Source organism: Chelmon rostratus, chromosome 10, assembly GCF_017976325.1.
Source record: "Chelmon rostratus isolate fCheRos1 chromosome 10, fCheRos1.pri, whole genome shotgun sequence".
NCBI lineage: Eukaryota > Metazoa > Chordata > Actinopteri > Chaetodontiformes > Chaetodontidae > Chelmon > Chelmon rostratus.
In genome coordinates this window covers 7,139,646-7,158,795 of record NC_055667.1, presented here as the reverse complement: position 1 = coordinate 7,158,795, position 19,150 = coordinate 7,139,646, and the positions used below count along the sequence as shown (strand labels likewise).

General features: G+C 39.7%; 1 protein-coding gene across 2 annotated transcripts in view; it reads right to left on the bottom strand.

The window, feature by feature from the left end:
• Positions 1-16,377, bottom strand: part of ptpn11b (protein tyrosine phosphatase non-receptor type 11b) — a 38,271-nt gene extending 21,894 nt beyond the window's left edge. For both annotated transcript variants that reach the window (XM_041946195.1, XM_041946196.1), the window contains exon 1: positions 16,283-16,377. In XM_041946195.1, the coding sequence (XP_041802129.1) occupies positions 16,283-16,296 (14 nt within the window). In that variant the 5' untranslated portion in view covers positions 16,297-16,377. The remainder of the gene's footprint in view (positions 1-16,282) is intronic.
• Positions 16,378-19,150: the final 2,773 nt, after the last annotated feature.

Here is a 19,150-nt window from a genome sequence, read left to right as displayed (position 1 = left end):
TTACTACTGTGCGCCATTGTTGGCTAATCCAACTTACCATTAGCCACCCAGGGCCCCTTTTTAGGAATGGGGGTTTGACAAAACTGACATGAAATTGCACTCGTATACAATATGTGGTGTGTTGTCTATCACCGATGACACAAACAATGTGCAATGGTTCCGAGACATGGGTTTGTGCATTTAGGTGATGCTTTACGGGGGGATGGGGATATAATCGCATTGACAAACAGGTTGCAAAAAGTGTCATTTTGTATGAACTTTAACTTTGAGTTAGTGAGCAGCATGAAAGCTATGCAATCCTCAGTAACATCTACGCCACAATGTACCTCAAGTCAGTTTTGTATGCACTGCCTCTATGAAATCCATTTTATTTTTTTCCAGATTCTGTTTCATTCTTTCCCAAATTCCATATTTTCTATTTAATTCCTCAGAATTTTTGTATTTCACGATTAAAGCGCATTTTGTGTAATCATGTGGATGATGTTGATGTAGCAGAACTGTAGGACACCCTCCATATGCAGCTCAAACACACCCGGTAAACGGGTCCGACAGAGGCTGCTCTCACCTTAAGGCAATGCTTCTCCTTGTTTACAATGCTTGACCAGAGATGGACTCGGCTTTTACGTTTTTTTCCAACAGAATATGTGACTTCTACGCATACAGCCACAAAGTCCTCAACAAATAACAAACAGCTTGTTGAAGTGATTAGTGCTTTTTTATGCATGTGTGTGACACCGAAACATAGCAGCAAAGTTTTTTTCTGTTCATTTGGCTTAGGTGCTGTGAAAAAAAACCCCATCACATCCATGTTTTGGCAATTTCCGTGATATTATGCATTTCACAGATTCTGTAATTCTGCATTTTTGCATCACAGCAATCAAAATCTGTTCTGCATTTTGAGCTTTTTAACACTTTGGACAGCTACACAACAAGAGCGATCACTTGATTGACAGACATATAAATTTGTGTTACTGTTTAGACAACTGACAGAAAATGAATCAGTGATGATACTGATAATTAACTGTTACAGTCATGGAGTAAAACTACCAAACATTTGCTGGTTCTCTCTTTAATGTCATAAAATATAGTCTGTGGAAACAAGTAATTTTTTAAACATCCCTTTGGACCCCTATGATTCTATTTTAAAGACTAAAAAAATACTGCTTTAATTGGGCATACGTGGATCTTTCCAAGACACATGTGTTGAAACACAACTGCACAATATCAGTTCACCATAGGCAGTTATAACCCAGACACTACTATACCACAGATTCTGTACCTAAATGGATTCCAAACTGCTGATCTGATATTTCCAACAGGATGATCTATGTAATTATTTTTGGTTCTGAGTAATGGAAATAAGAAAATAAGTGTAAGATTGATGAATGTGTTACCTCTGGTTGTAGCCCTTGACTTTGTCTTTGGAAAAAAACACGCATGTAGATGTCGATGATTCAACAAGAATGGGAAAACAGATTTTGTTTTTTGGTATAAAGACCAAATGAGTCATGGAAATCATGCATTCCACATCCTAAATTATAGCCTTTCACCACCACCCCCAGCACTTTACAAAGGCTTATCATTGATTAATATAACCCAGTGGAGAACAGGCAGCGGGTGACACAAGAGCGCCTTCATAAAGCTAATGCTGAGAAGATAATATCTGAAAGCTTCAACAGTGGGCGAGCACTTAGGCGATTCTGTTTTTGTACATTGTATGACACAAACCCATGACGGTAAGATAAAAATAAGACTCATGTGTCACCTCAGCAGATCTTGTGTCACCTCAGAGCGGCAAATACAAACCAGAATACTGTTGTGGTCACTGCTAGTGCAAAGGTCTGTATCTCAGTTCACGTACTGTGACACAGTGCTTTCTATCAATTTCGTCAATAACCCATAAAAACGCAAAAACATAAATATAATCACTGCATAACAAGGATATCTAAGCCTGACATTCTTACTGTTGGCTGCTGGAGTTTCTGTTTGTCAGAACGACTTAACAATTCAGATCAAATGAACTGAACTGAGTGACATTTACTGAAACTCAATTGAAAAGGCTTGAAATTGCTTTTTGGGTGCTAAATGTAAATGTCAGACATGTACGATTTTGGAGATGACAAAACTGTCACCATTTTGCATTCAACAGATGAATCAAAGTGACACTGGCTGCTTGTCAATCACAAAGCTGCCTGACTTGTTTTGACTATAACAGAGAGGAAACACCAGAGGAGTGAAAGAAGATTCAGGTGAAGCACGACAGAGACACTGCAGGAGAATCGGCAAGCATCATTACTGATTCTCCACATGTGTGACAGGGTTTGTACAGGAGGTAATGACAATGATATATTAGAATTTAGACCAATGCAGTGCACTACATTACAGTCGAGGATCCTCCATTGTTGGAGGTTAACCACAGGATTAGTCCAGTATAAAATTGAATGCCAAAAATCTGCTTAATCTAAATATAAATATCAGTCCAGCCTGGATGAACAGAGTCTTGACGGATAAAAGTGAGACTGAGGTGAAACCCTGGACAGGACCAGCACGCAACAGACAGACCAGACATATGACCCAGACTGCACCTAACCCCGCCTTTATCCTCACCGGGGGGGCAAAACTGATCTGCTGCACATTCTCTCATTCCCCGAGCCACGGAGAGCAGATTATAAGAGGAACTTTACAAATAATAAATTGTAACCGATTACAAGAGGATTAGTGATGAAAACATGTAAAAGCGGAGGGCAGACATTAGAAATATGTGACAGAAATATATCTGGAAGTCTGGCAGGGAGGCTGGTTGGTTGAGTTTGGAAAAGTTGGTTGACAGACAGGAAATAACTCAAAGTGATGGAAAAAAAAAGCAGTAAACATGCTATCCACAACACTCAAAGTGCATAAATACTACTACTTAACACATGTCCGTGCCTACATAGTAATAAAATACATCACAGACACAAGTAGGCAGGGTTTGAAAATTATTTGAATTTTATATTTTCATTTCCGATTTTTGGCATCCAACGATTATGAAAACAAACATCTAGATTTTCTATCTAGATAAAACACCTACTGTGCTGCATTCGGTTTTGCAATCTTGTTTTGTCTTGTGGTATACATCCAGCGCAGCCCCTCTTTCCACTTTCACCCCTCTCTAAAAGCCCAAACTCACTCTCAGCAACCCATGTAGTAATATCCTTTATATAATCAAGTGGTGAACATCGCTCCATCCTCGCTTGTGAATGGATGAAACTGTTGTGTTAATGGCATCAAATTTAGAATAAGCATATATTTAAAAAAATCAATTAAGTTGATGAGTTAAACACTACATGGAGTGTAGTGTAGTTCATGTATGTTGGTTAAGTGACGCACTTATTTACAATCAAGTTAGTCCAGAATTTCAACTTAAGTTGTTCATAATCATTGGCAATATTTTATAGCGTTTATTTGAAAAGCGTTAATATGGCAAGAAGAAAAAATATGCCAAGGCGAGAAAAAGCAACAACACATGAGGTTGATGAGTTAAAGATTACATGGGTTGTCCTTGTACTGTTCATTTGAGTATATGTCATTAGTATATTGTCACGTTCTGCTTTATTTATGTTTCACACAGAATCCACCTTTTTGCTGTTGAATGTGGTGGCTTCTATCAGCGGGGGTATGAAGACAAATATAAAACAATTCAGTTACAATATTCTCATTGAAATGCAATTAAGATCTCCAGACTGGAAAATGTTTTAGGTGCATTCGGAGGAATGTATGGTAATTGCTTAGTGTTCATCATTTGCCATATGGCTTGTTCTCTTTTGTTATTGTTTATGTTTCCAGATATCTTGTTAGACAAGATCTGAATTTCAAAAGGACTGCTTGATGTACTTCTGCATTAAATTTTGCATAGCCATGGACCACAGCACTCAATCAATATATCTATAGCCATATTTTACCAACGACATGTAGAGATGGCTATGTTGCAAAATCGTTCTATACTAGAGCAGACGAGACACCAAGTTTTGGTTCATCTCTGGAATATAAACATCCTTTATATTCTTTTGTGTCTTTTTTAACATGAGCTCTAAATATATTTTTTTTATTTTCAAAGGGTCAGTGTGTAGGATTGCAACCAACTGAATACCCAGCCCCAGACCCCTCCTTTTCCCAACTGTGGGCACTCTCTAGAACCAGTTTTTGGTTTTTCCCCTCGGGGCTACTGTAGAAACACGGCAGTGCAACACAGCAGACAAGTACTTGCTCCATCTATAGACATGAGGGGCTCATTCTAAAATAACAAAACACAATGATTCTTATTTTCAGGTGAACTTATGAAAACATAAATATCAACATTATATCCCATTTCTGCCAATGGATCACCTTAAATCCTACACACTGTTTTTAACAAAAGAAGTCAAAAGGTTAGAAAATGCTAAATGTTGCTTCACCACAAGTAGCTTTGCCTAAATAAAGTCTAAGTTTGACAAAATTTTGATTTACATCAAACTGTCTAAGCAAACAGTTAAAACAACATATATTAAATAAATTACATAAAATTTGAGGATAACACTAACGCTGCAAACATCAGTGTTAGTGTTATGCTACGATACTATCTGTTCCTAACATGGGGGTTGCAATGAAAATTTCATTGACATGCTCAATGACAATAAAGACTCTTGAATTATGAAAACTTGAATTATGAATTAACAATACGGTAACAAAATATTTGACATTTTTACATTAACAGGTACCATAAACAAACATTTTGGACAAGGATCTTTTACATGGGTTTTTAAACAACGGTGACTAAGATAATTTTACATGTAAAAATAAACTAATTACCTACTATCAACATATCTGCAAAATAATAGGGAATCTAAGCAGACATTTCATGCCAGCTTGTATTTAGCAGTTTTTGATACTCTGTGCTACAGACACTATTTATATAGAGTTATTGTTGTAAAACTAGGTATTTCTCATCTCATAATTGGACTGTATGTTTTTCCACTTGTCACAGCCCTTTTCTTATAGTGCAACTCAAACTGGCCACCATAGGTTACTGCACTGTGGAGCCATTGACAGGTCATGGCTGTCAGATGGTGGGCAGATTACTAATGTTATTGTTTTTAATCCTACACAGATTCATACGAAAAATAATAACAGTGGGGAAAAAATGCCTTATGTCACTAATCCATATCTAATCCGTCATCACTGCTGTCACTCTTCAAATTATCAAAACAATGGAGATGGGATGGAATCAGGCGCAAAAACTGGACCAACACAAAAAAGCACAACTACAGCACAATCGTTCACCTCATTAAGTTTACAGGCAGCTGAAGTCAGGGGGGTCACCTTCCCCTAAGTGTATGGCACACACACACACACACACACACACACACACACACACACACACACACACACACACAGGCATAGGCACACGCAAGCATGAACACACATACACACATGCACACATACACACACACATACACACAACTCTTTCAGCCTTCTTAACAACTACAGCAAACTCTGAGCCTTTTTGTAACTGAACATCCTGAAACGCCCACCTTTACAGCAACACACACAGAGGCCAATGCATGTGAAAGAAATACTGTACATATGCACACACACAAACACACACACACTTCCGCAAAGCCAGGTCTCCCAAGTTCACTTGTTATCCCTCAGCACTGAAATTAATCAAACTACAGCAGAATTAATGGCATTATTTATGGGAAGAGGAGGATTTAAAAGAAGTGTGAGGGCTGCCCAAAAGCAGAAAATATGCTGAAGTTGAATGGGATTGTTTCTACCCTACCTCACCATTCTGGTCCAAGCCTGCCACAGTCCCTTGCTTCAGCAGCCTCAGAGCTTAATAATCCAGCACTGGGCACTGTTACACAAGAGAGGGCGGGAGGGAGCAAGGGAGATATAGTGACGAAAGTGGTAGGGTGGGGGTAAAAGTGTTACTAGGTTAGATAGAGTGAGACAGAGACAGTGAGAGAAACGATGGGGGGGTGCTTTGTAAGAGTGCTAGAGAGAGAAAGACAGAGAGAGAGAGAGAGAGAGAGACAGAGAGAGAGAGTAAGCAAGGGGGGCAGGGGCCTTTTAATCTGGGATTTGAACGAGCGTGAGCAGGCCTGATACGAGCACCCGTCAATGCTATCAGTCGCCCCTAGCCTTCGCTCCTTTTCCCACCTTAGACGAATGTGACAGGATCTGGCAGACCGGCCCAGCCACCCTCTGCTCTCCTCCCTCGGCCTCACCGTCTCTCCTCTCTGTACCCTAAGAGGACAGCGGTTGTCTGGTGGCTCCGCTCCAAAGCCCACCCTGTGATCCTAAAGCTAACAGAGCTTTCTCTGGCTGTAACACAAACAGGACCAGGCCAGATCAGGGTGCCAGGTCTCCAAGAGCTACAAGGTCCCTCCTATCTTGTCGGAGGCTAAATGCAACAGCTGTGTTGCCCGTGCCTGGAGATTACACCTAATCGCGCGTGGCGTAGTTACACCGGATCATAGTTAGCCCTCGGCAAGCTAAACCCCCACAATCCAGCCAATTCAGCAGTATGCCATTAGGCTATTAATTGTGCAGGAGTGGGTTAGTAAGCTTTGCAGATGAGTTAGAAAACAAATGCATAGAACAAAAGCAAGGCAGTATGAGAGTACAGCGCAACTTCTAATGACCTTATAATGACCTCTGGATTTTCTAGGACAGGCAGTTTGATTTTATCCAATTTCTACTTTTGACTGTAGTTAAATGTGGCCTGTATTATAGCTTTATATTTTTTATTTATCTGGCAAATACTGCAAATAAGGATTAGTCATTACTTTTTATCACAGTTAGTAGGCAGTTTGTAACTTCACACCCAAAGACTGACTAATAACAAATTCAAGAGCCAACAGCCAAGCACGCGGCTCTGTGAGACTGCAATGTGCATTGGAAAGACTGAAAACTGAAATTCTGACCTGACGATGTTGTTAAAATGAAAACTCAGGGTATCACCAAAGTTTCCCCTGTGGGGGCCATGAATGTCTGGACCAAATTTCATGGCAATCCATCAAACAGCGTCAATGAACGGACTGACAGGGACCCCAACATTGAAATCTCTAAAACCATGCCACTAGCTTGACTAAAAAAAATTTAGCAGATATGAACATTAACTACAAACTGTTGTAAAAAACACAAATCAAAATAACTTAAGATGTGTCTGCACCCAATACAAACTGCTTCTAAGACCATAACAGGTCAAACCAGAACATTTTTATCTTACAGAACTGTGGCCAGATATGAAAGCATAAGGCCAGCTTCTTAAATATATGTTGGGATTGTAAAGCCTGTTTTAATTGGTGCGATAATAGCATGAGAAAGCAAACGTTGATCACTGGACATAAATGTTGCTATTTTAAGATTTCTTTTGAGCTTGCAGGAACAACCCATCAATGAAAGTCAGCTATTTCCCAATTTCTGCCTTCTACTTCAGTGGTTATAAACAGGAAGCTGGAAGTTGACCAAATTGATGTTCTGACCATGACAGAAAGTTGGCACCAACGTTTCAGAGAGCCCATTTTTTGAGAGTAAAAAAGGCCAGTAGCATTGCTTTAGCTTATTTGTTTTTAACACGCACGCTACTATTTGGTATAAAGCACTGTCAAATTGCAGGATTTCTGGATACCCCAGGTGTACAAAATGACCTTTTTCTGCTGTGTGAGGCCTGAAAGATGTAAAGTTGTATGTTTATCAAAAACACTGGAGGAATATCTCACAAGATCATTGCACTGCTTCACTTCTGAGAGCCACAGACATGCCTTTAATTCAAACTGAATGTCTCTGTAATCTGCATAGGCCCAACGACCGACAGCTATATCACTATAGCACATTGTAGAATTTTACATTTTGGTTAAATACTGCAGCGCACTGCTTGATTTTGGCTCTGATTCCAGCACTGTCCTTTTTGTACAAGGCAGCTCAAACAGGACATTGTATTTTTAATTCTGAAACTCGTTTTCGCAAAATGTCACTTATGTAATACTGGCTGCAAGGCTCTTGATAGCTTTTCTGAGAAACCTTGTTGAAATTTGCAGTGAAACTATTATTTTGTCATCTGGCTGTCTGTGTTGTCTAAGCACAGGACAAAATGTATTTGTCCTTCCTCTGTCAGTGTGTGTTGCTCTGTTTAATGATTAACTTTTCAGCCATAAGTCACCAAGAAATGCTTGTAGAAACAGACCTGGTTAATGGGAATCAGTGATACAAAGACTGCTCATTTGCTTGCAAATGTTCAAGTGTCTTATCAAGCAGCTGCAGTAAATGTGATGCCTACAACCAGAGCTGTTGATGCATTTAAATTACCCAATATTTGGGCACAATGTAAACATACACATTCATTTTGTACAGTGAAAGTAAATGTAGATTTAATAAAATTACTGTAACCTGCCCTGTGTTGATTGTCCTATTATGACCCTGATATGGTAGGTAGGGTGCAAATTAAAAATAAATTATAAAATGTGCAATTATTTGAAGAATTGCACTGGCATAGTATTAATTTTCACAGTTAAAATACGATCGCCACTCTCACTTTTTGCCAACCAATCAGCATATAGTATGTTTAGGAATCTTCTATAAAAACTCCCAAAACCTGGATTGGTTGACTAGTTATTTAAATGGTTAGTTCAATATGAATAAGACATCTGAAGCTGCCAGACTAGTTTAAGTAAGGGATAATGTAATGGAGCTTTGCGTCGGACTTCTGTGTCATCCTGTCGGGGTTTATTTCTCCATAGGAACTTGCTGACTATACATTATCCCGCTTAAAACACGGCTTGCTACTAAAGCATTCAATAAAGTGTAACAAAATTGTGATTAAAACATATTTTATTGATTTAAAATTACCCTGCTCTCTTCTGTCACCGCTCTCACTGCGCAGCGGCTCTGAAAGTAAACACGTATGTTGCCTAGCAACTGCCTCTCACAGTGCGCAGGCCAGCAGGCAGGAAAACTTATTTCTTTACAGTTATTCAGCGAAATCATGTCAAATTTGGAGAAGTGTCAGGATATCGGAGACCTGAGAGACGTAGCTGGCGACAGAGTTTCGTTTGCCCCTATAATTTCGTACTGATGGATAAACCCGCAGCAGCTGATTTCAGCGTTCAGCGTCAGACATTTAAAAATCTGTTTCCATTTTTGTCTCCAATAAGCAGTCTTTTAGCAAGCCGATCACTCATGCTGTTTTTCTTTGAAGCAGATAGACACGAAAAAAAAAACACTATCAGGTCAATCTCTGTGTCCTCAAGTCGCTTGTGCCTTAATATTGCTTCTCCTGTCGGTCCAGCGTTGTTCTTTACTTTTCTTTTCTTTGTTGCTGGGGACAAGTCATTCTCCAGCCACATGTCAAGTGTTTTGTCCCCACCATACATATTAAAAGTAATGTCTGGAAAATGCTCCATATTTTGCCACTCAAATCAGCTGGAAATTTGCTATTGAGCTTGGTTCATTAACGGATTGTCCCTTTAGTCTATGACTGTTGCTATGGCTTCCCTTGCAACAGAATAACTGAGCAGCCGGACGTTTATCAAGAAATAAACACCGCTGAAATTCTAATGTCAATCAACAGGCCAAACAATTTAATTTTTGCATTGATCTTAATGGCAATCATTTTCAACAGCATAACAACAGCACTGTACAGATCGACAGAACCAAACAGGGGTGATTATCGAGTGATATGACAAACCAAAAGTTATGTGTAGCCTTCTAATTCAGCTGAAAAGATTTCTCTGTGAAGTACTGTGGATTTGAGAAGTCTTTCAAACAGACTAAAAAGCATGTCCGTCCTATACAAGCACGTCCATATACTCTCCCTCCCTCCCCTCTTCAGATCATGACTGCAGGAGTGACTCAGGGCTTTCCAAGAATAGGATTCCCTTTGACAACCACCAGGCGCCCCATTTCCCTGCATCTGGCCTTGGGCAGTGAAAGAGACAGAGACAAGACAAAGGGAATGAGATTTCAAACAGCCTGGTTTTATGACGAGACGTCAACAGGGAAGAAGAGAATAAACTGGATGTACTGTGGGAGAGACAGAGGCAGCTGGGAGCTGCAGGTTAGGCCTCAGGCTGGTTGAAGGAAACAGGCCCAGTGTGCATCCAGCCACCACTCTATCCTCTTACATAATGTCTCAAGTTCAATATAGCCCTGGTCAGCTATTTAAAGTGCAACCGTCTAGGCCTGCTGACAAAAAGGTGATATACTTAGTAGCCGCAGTGCAGCATGAAAGCCTCTGCAAGGGCTATATTGGTCTCAGACAAGCCCTGGGGTGTGGATTTTGGTAATGTCGCAGGTATTTTTAGTCCATCTGATGATCTGGGGTATTTACATGAGGTGCAAAACTCGCACACACCCCCATCACTGGATGCTTTACCTCTCTGTGTAGCACCAGGCAGTCAGCTTGGTAGAATTAGCTAAATGACTAACTGCACTGCACATGCGTATGCAGTTTGTTTTTAACACTGTATGTAATCGACCAGAAGCTGGAAGATCGATTAACTAAAATGCAAGTGGTGATGTGACGTATGGTTCTTTATTCATGCAAAAACAACTAATAGCACAAAGTATCTATAGTTTGTGGGTTTTAGTGCTTACATGCGGTAAACAGTGCGCCTCAAACAGAGTAAAAAAGGCTCCAAGCATTATAGGTTAATAAATAACTACAGTATGTTTTTTTTTCACAGACACATCCACTTTTTTTTTTTTAAAGACAACAGGGAAGTCAAACAGAAAACAGAACCTAGTTAATACACACCGGGCTTCTTGCCCAAAATGGCAAAACACAGATTAAGAAACAAACTACAGATACAAAGTAGTTGTTCGGAAAGTCTTCATCATTTTAGACAGTAAATTTTCTGTACTTAACACAAATATTTGAAAATGTGTTCCCTGCAATTTTGCCTGACCGCTATACAAAAACTTTATAAAATATATATATCTATATATATTAGAATAATGGAAGAATCCCTTTTCCAATTTGGATTAAACATGTGTAATACAGTATGTTTAACATTAAACTAACGTTTTTCACTCAGATGTTATATTTGCATTTTCTTTTTAAAAGTCAAACGGTTTATATACACTCTCTTTCCACTCAAAAATGATTAAAACAGGTGACTTAAACAAAGAAGATTTGACAGTTTATAATTCTTATTTTTAAAATCAAATGTACAATAATACTAACAATAATACACAAAGATTTTCTCCATCTCATTTCACTATGCAGAAGCAAGGGCATACTAGTTTGAATGTAGTTCATTTTTAAGACGTACATACTGGAAAGAACAAATGCTTGTCTGAACTCTCTGAATCTTGACCTTGCTTGTCTGCATTCCAAGTCATCAGAAGATAAAGATATTGTGTTTTGGCTGCCAGTTAAGTTTAAGTTTTTTTTTAAGTTTATTTGATTTATTGATCCCAAGACTGGGAAATTAATCTCTGCTTTTAAACCATCACTGGGGAAACACACACACATGCAACATGCAGTGAAACACACACAGGAGCAGTGGGCTGCAATCAAGCGCCCAGGGAGCATATTGGGGGGGGTTAAGTGCCTTGCTCAAGGGCACATCAGCCAGCTAATGGAGGGGACACACCTGTAATGGAGAGAAGTATCACACAACAGATACCATTTTGGGCAAAGTACTGCTTTCTGTGAAAACCTGCCTACAGTATTTACATATGGTAAGTATTATTAGTGGGCTGTTCCTCTCTTTCAGCCTGCTCTTTTTCACCAGACAAAGATAGTGAGACAATAGTACTTCTCGCTCAAGTGAGGAGCATGACTTTAATATTTAAGACCCAGAAACAACAGCTGGTGTGGCAGTATTAACCTGATAAAACCTGAGCTTGAATTTACACAGCTCAATCAAGGTGGAGTGCAGTTCTGATATGTTAAACATCAAATATTTAACGTACACCTGGAAAACCATGTTCTCTCTACCTTTTTAAGAACTTTACCCTTCAATGATTAATATTTGAAGCATGTGGAGCTGACAGAATGTTAGTGTGCTCTCCTACATTCCATCTGCATTGTTTTGTGTCTGATTAAAATGCAAAACATGTAAATGGAAAAAAACTAACAGTTGGTTCAGAGCACTCCTGGAAATGTTGGCAGCGCTATCTTATTCCTCCACATGGACTGTTGTTTTCCTGTCGGCTTATCGAGAAAACTGACTCACTGTTCTCAGCTGGTCAAATGAGTTTCAGTGACAGATGAGGTCTCCTCTTTAAACAAAGGGGGGCAGAGGTGGTTTCCAATAGTGGAAAGTTTGTAACACTACACAGAATCAACTGGCAAAATGAAAACGCAACAGCAACATAAAGTGATTCTGCATGATCACTGCTTTTTCTGGGCCCACAGTGTTACACTGAACCAATTACAATGCTTAATCATTGTAATGTTGATGTAGGGGTGGACGATATGGCCAAAATCTTCTTTCACGGTAATTTTATATCTGTCCTATATACAATTACTGTCCTGTGATATATCAGTCCTATATATCACAGGACAGTAAATGTTCTGTAAATTCAATTAAGAAACGGTTTAAAATAACCATACTGTATCATAACCATGCCGTACCTTACTTGATCACATTTGATTATTTTCTTCTTTCATTCGGAACTTAAATACAAACAAAAAAACAAAAAACACTTCTGCTTAAAACTCAGGTTAGTAACACTAATGTTTAGGTACCAAATGAGAACAACACAGATGCAATAGTGGTGCATCACTGCCACCAATTGTCATTCTGGTAAGAAGTCCTGCTGCCCAAACGGCGACCTCGCGAGGCAGCTGGATTGCTGGATCACCTGGCCACCCTGAATATACAGCAGAGACACTAAAGCCATTTTCTCATACGAACGCAACATTGTGCTGAGTTGCCCTTTCACACTTGTAGCACGTTTGTCTGTGTCAGACATGTTCTCACTTACTGGAAATACTTCATTTGGTTTAGGCTAGGTGTGGCGCCAGGGTAGAGCATGCAAGTGGAGGAGGAGGACGCATTCCGTAATGATGACTGCTTTTGTATTGACATGAATACTTCATGTATTTAAACATATCCGCAATATCAAAGAGTAGAAAGACATATACAGACAAGAGAAAAGAGGATGAAACAGCTACACTCCGTGTAGCGTCATCAACACACCCACTCGCTCACTGTGTACAAATGTAGCAGCGCATTGAATGACCGTGTCTGAATACAGCTTAAGGAATAGCTCCCACAGTGGAAAGGGTATTGTCAAATCTCTACCAATGAACACATTTCTACCATCCTATCGTATAGTACTGTCATACAGCCCAACTCTAGCTGATGGTACGATCACAATGAAAGACAGTACAATTGGTTCCTTTCTGAGTAAACTGCCACAAATCTTTACTGTAAATACAATTATGACAAAACATTTGGAAAGTGCAGCCCTCCCCATTAAGTTTGTAGAACTAACTAACTAACTTTCATTCTTGAAATTGGTTAGTCTGGGTGATAAAACCAACAGGAGAGCAGGTCTGTTATATCAAGATGGCACGCACTGTAGTATTGTTCCCCTGTGGTATTTCAGCTCAGGAAGTACAGAACGAGCCACAGAGCGACAGTCGTGCGTGCCTCGGCTAGCGACAAACCATGGAAACATGCAGAGATGAAAACAACTTTTTTTGTTGTTCTCACTGTTTTCCTCTATCTCTGATCTGAGCCTGCTGGTGGCTTTGGCCCCTGGGGCAACTTAACACTTGGCCCTTTGTCAACTCAGACGTGTTAATTATAAAAGTCTGAGAAAAATGTTACGGATATCTGTGAAATGGAATTACATCCTTAAAGCAGAATTCTAGTGAAATGATGGCACCGATTGTTTTTATTTTCATAGGTTTTACCACTATTTCTCTCAGTTGTGAAAACATTTTGCTCACTGGCCTTATTGAGAAGGCACCAGTAAACACATTACAATGGTGTCCACAGCCTTTAATCAAAGTCAGTCAAATCCAGTAATCTGAGCCACATAAAGTATGTAAAAGTAAAATTAAAAGTGAATTTAAAGTTTAAAGTAATTCCCCAAAATGTCTTTATTCATAAGTCATTCAAATTGGATGCTAGTTCATTGTGCAGGAACGAGCCACTGCTGCAAATTTACAAGGATTTGGATTTTACTTGATGGTTTATGCAAAGCTGAACCACACACTATAAACACAACTGTGTATAGTATGTCGGTAAATCCATGCTGTAAGGTGTACTGGGAAGCAGCTAAGCAGTGCAGTGGTCCCTGATTATGGAAATGAAAGTTGTAAAGGTTATAAAACGTTGAATTTTGAATGTACCAGCCTGCCTGTAAGCTTTACTGTTTCTAAACTCCCTTTGATGCACTGAGGTCTAAGCCATATCCAGCTAACTTCTATTGTAAAAAAATAAAAAATATAACACTATTTTGCCAAATAACATGATGAGAATTAAACAGTCTTTGTTCTGTGAGAGGAGAAATGAATGCCCTTGTGTTTTGTGAAGTTGGATTAGGTTAAAATCAGTACACTGGCCTCATTATTTCATCATTGTGACTTTACCTACCAAAGGCATTCAGGACACGACAGTCACATGGCAAACACCATGCATACAACACATCTGCTATCTTTTCCACCCATATGGTGGTAGACTAGCTGTATCAACTGTAAACTCTCTGATTGCCAGCACTGCATTTTCTTGAGTCCACAACAGCCATAATGGTCAAAAGACAAGCTGATTGCTGGAGTCAACATTTCAGAGGTCACCTTGCGTTGACATCTGTACCAGGATGGACAGTTGCTACACTTGTGCAGACTACAAGTTCTGATGAGAAACAAGTGCCATAGTTTAAATAACTGTATTTCATTGCAACATTTTACAAATAACACCAAATAACTCCAAACCTAACAAAACAAACACTTACTCACAAGGTAGGTAATATTAGCTTTCCTGTGAACTGTGAACTGAAAAGAACCTGGAAATGGCTATCTAGGAGGAAAACTGACAATATGCGACCATATAATGCAAAAATCAAAATAAGTACTACATACAGTACATGTTTCCATTCATGGAAACGGTGGTCAGCACAGCCTCCTGTAGCTCTTGATTCCTCACATACTAAGCTGGTCAATGTTTCAGGGAGATCTACAAATCATTACTCGTCCACAGACGTGCATATGGTTAATCATATGTAGCCAGAGGACCGAGCTGGTAGGAGGAATATACACAGCATAAACATTTATGAGCAACAGCATGATTACAAAAGCTGTCAATGTAAAGAGGACCGCTGTCCTTGATTTTCAAAAGGTGTCCAACTTGATTATATATTTTATTACAATTCCTAGAGGGACTTGAACTACACCTTTGGTACTAGTAATTTTGTTATTTTATATTGGTTTTAAACAGTTCATAGTTATTTATTTTCAGCTCCTGTTACTAATTACATGCACACTTAAATTGTTTTTGTGGCTCCTGACAATACACTAGTGGATACCTGACACCGATGTTGTGATAACAGTCTACATATAATTAAAGGTTTTTCTGAGGTTTTACTAAAGTGTCCTTGAACATGTGTTCTTGTAAGTTTTTCATAACACTTTCTGTGGAGGGCTTGGATTCACAGGAAGCTATAAGCCAATTTCCTGCACTGTGCACGCAGAGAAACAAAGAGAGAGGACAGAGGCAGAAAACAGGCAACGGCACAAGATCAGAAAAGTGAGGTTAAAAACTGGTGTGATGTGTGAAAGTGCGTGTAAGCGGTCATGTCCATTTTAAAATTAAGGTTTGACTTTTGTACAGCGCACAGATAAATCACAACATTCACTAACACGTCCTCACGAAATGCAAATTGACGGAAAGCACGGAAACAGAGCAACCTCCGTGCGTTTAAATTACGGTGTTATTACATTTGGTAGCAGCTAGCCAAATTTAAGCAAAAATTTAACGTTAGCTACATTTTTATCAAAGCTTTCAACGTCGCCACTTACCTTTGTTAGCGCCATACTTGAGGCACAGTCAGTGAAATAACGGACTGAGTAACACGACAAACAGATAACGGAGTTTCTTAGGCTGAAATTTAAAATACGAGGCGTCAAGTGCCTCTGTTACAGCGTCCGTAGCAGGAAAAAAGTTGAGGCGCCCCTGTTTTCAGGCTGGCAGCTTCAGTCCGACCTCGCTCGTGCAACGTCTGACCGCTCGTACAGTGTAAGGAGGCTGTTCAACCTGACGGCGCCATTAATGACAGCTTCAAAAAACAAACTAGACTTTACCTGCGAGATGTCATAGCAGTCTCTGAAGGCTGTCAAGTGTCCTCAAGCGTTCCCCTTTCGCCTCTCCTGTGTCTCTGTGAAGACTGAGAGAGCTGTTGGACCTGCGTGTTGAGCGGCACATACCTACTGTCACGTCTTCCGGTTACTGCCTTCGAAATAAAAGGCCTCATTTGTAGGCTAATTTTGAAGCGAAATCCTCAGGTGAATCTTTTATGATATATTCTTACACAACCAACCATTTAAAATATTGCTGTTCAGATTAGATTTTTGCATTTTTACATACAGAACTTTTTATATTTTCTGTATGCAATGTTCCAGCATCTTCACAGGAATCTTCTACTCTTTTTTATTTTGTCAAACATGATTTTTCTAGCCAAGAAAAAGGGATGTCTGACTGTCATAACATGAGGCTTGTTCTATTTTTTTTCATTCCAAACTAACAATGACAGTTCCGTGGTATATTGATAATACAACCTCTTGGTGTTGTAGCTGACCATAAAAAAGGCAAGTAAGTCAAACGTGACCGTTTTCCTCTAGCACTTTTATTTTGCGCGAAAATCTTCTTTTCCTGTCCTGTTCTGACTAACCTTGGTTAACTTGATGCATCTGTAAAACCCTGTTAAAGTTCCCTGACACATTCAGGCTAATATCAGAGGCTTCACAACATTTTACTTTAAGGGCACCTGAAAAAAAATATGCATGAATAATTTTCTGAGACACACTGGAAGCTCAAAATAAGGGCATGACCAAAACACATGTGTCCGCAAAGCTGTTAATTAATCAACAAGCTAAAACATATTACATAGCTAAAAGTCAACTATTAATTTACATTTTTACGATTTAATTGATAATGATGGTGACAAAGCAGCAGGACAGTAAAGCTGTCGGCCACAATCTATAAAATTAAATCAAATCAAGAAACTGCCTTTATAACTCACTGACCAAAATGTGTCTACTTATTGTATAGGGCAGGGGCAAATAGAGGCTGGTTTTCACTAATGATGCAACAGTAGCTTAATGAACTTGTGCAGTGTTTTGCGATTTTAAAGCTCTGCTATTGTCTAGTGAGAGATAAGGCAGGTCTATATATATATCTCCCCTCATGATGGGACAGCCTCCCAGCTCTGGAGAATGGTGTTGGTGGTGGGGGGAGTGGAGTAAGAGAGGCAGGGCAGCATTGACGTCACCAGCCTGTGGTTATCAGTGAAGGTTAATCTACTGGGGGATGGATGGGCTTATGCAATTGTCTGTGAGCTCACAGGCTTCACATCTATGGATTTGCTTTTCCACTGTTTGGCCCAGTGTGCTGCTGCAGCTTACAGACAAACACGGAGAAGATGGAGAGGGAATTTCTTCTCTCTATGGAATTTCTGTTGTCAAATTCGATGTTTTTTTCTCCGCCAAATGCAATGGCCCTCAGGCTGGATAGATGGGTTTGAACATAGGGTTTATTGTTTGGGCTTGGTGAGTGGTTAAAATGATCCTGTCGCACAATGGAAGGACATTACTCTGTGATCGATATATAGTGGAAACTGATGGAGAGAGAGAGGCAGCTGTATATTGGAATAACACTGAATGCACATTTAGCGTTTACTACAAAATGAGACTGATAGACAGAGGGACTCCAAAAACAAAGTCATTACCCTCTATTGGGTAGGTGTGATGCCCTTTGTGTTGGTTTTAAGGATGATGGGAAACTATTTTTGTGCTGTACCTATAGGCACATATTTTAGGAGATAGCTGGGGGACTTCACTTTAGCTACGTGTGTGAGAAAAAGGTCATTCAAGCTATGTTTTAGTGTTTGTTTGTGTCTTCTTGTTAAGAGTGGGATTCCAAATAGCCAGGACCTTAAACATCGTATGGCTGGACTGTATGGGAGAGTGCTACCCATTGTTTGAGAGACAATAAATGATAAAATAGGGATCAAAGTGAATCAATAGGTGGAGGCATGCTTTTAAGGACCATACCAATGCGCTTGCACACTTTATACTTTTGCTGACTTAGAAAAATGCATTCAAACGTCTAAAACAAAAACAGTGGGGTCTGCTGAATGATTAACTGTGATGTAAAGAATGCAGGAATTGTAAAATTACAGCAGCGGCAAAGTCAGGGATGGAAAGGTATAATGAGGTTCCCAGGCTGAGACATTCACTTTTTATCACCATGCACACTCATGTCCTGTTGAGTCTAGGAGGGACAAAAAGGGCTCAACAGCACAAAGCCTAGTCCCCCACCCACCCAGGGGATTGGAAACCAGGATGTCCCATCTACCCCGAGGTGGCTGCTTCTATAGCCTTGTGGCCTTTGACCCCTTTTGCCTTGAGACTTGCAAATCTGCCTGTCCAGAGATTGAAAAAAAAAACCCTGGAAAGGGAAACAAAGAGGACTTATACTGAGAGATTTGCAGCTGGACAGCTGGAGCCTCGTCAGAGAGAAAGAACTTTTATTACCACGTGGACATAAAAAGCTGTGAGAGAGTTACTTTACTTCACAAAAGGGGTTGAAATGTAGTGTGGTAAGGGTGAGGCCTTTTATTATAGCAAAGTAACAGTCCAACATCTTTAGAAAAGATTACTAGAAAATCATTCAGTGACCTTCTAAGAACAATTTCTTCCATTACTGATGATGCGTCGACTCCACTGGACTTCAGGGCCTGTGTTGGCTCATGCTGGAAGATCTGATGAAATTTCATCCAGGGAGGGCATAATTCATAAATCCACTTTAACCTTTGGACAAACTGCGTTCCCCATGTGTTGAAGCCAGAATTGCTGCCTGGTAGTTGTTTGCCTCTGCCAACCAGTCAAGTCTGTCAAGACCCATGTAATATAAACTGATAAAGAGCTTTGTCACATGGTGCAGACAGTCAC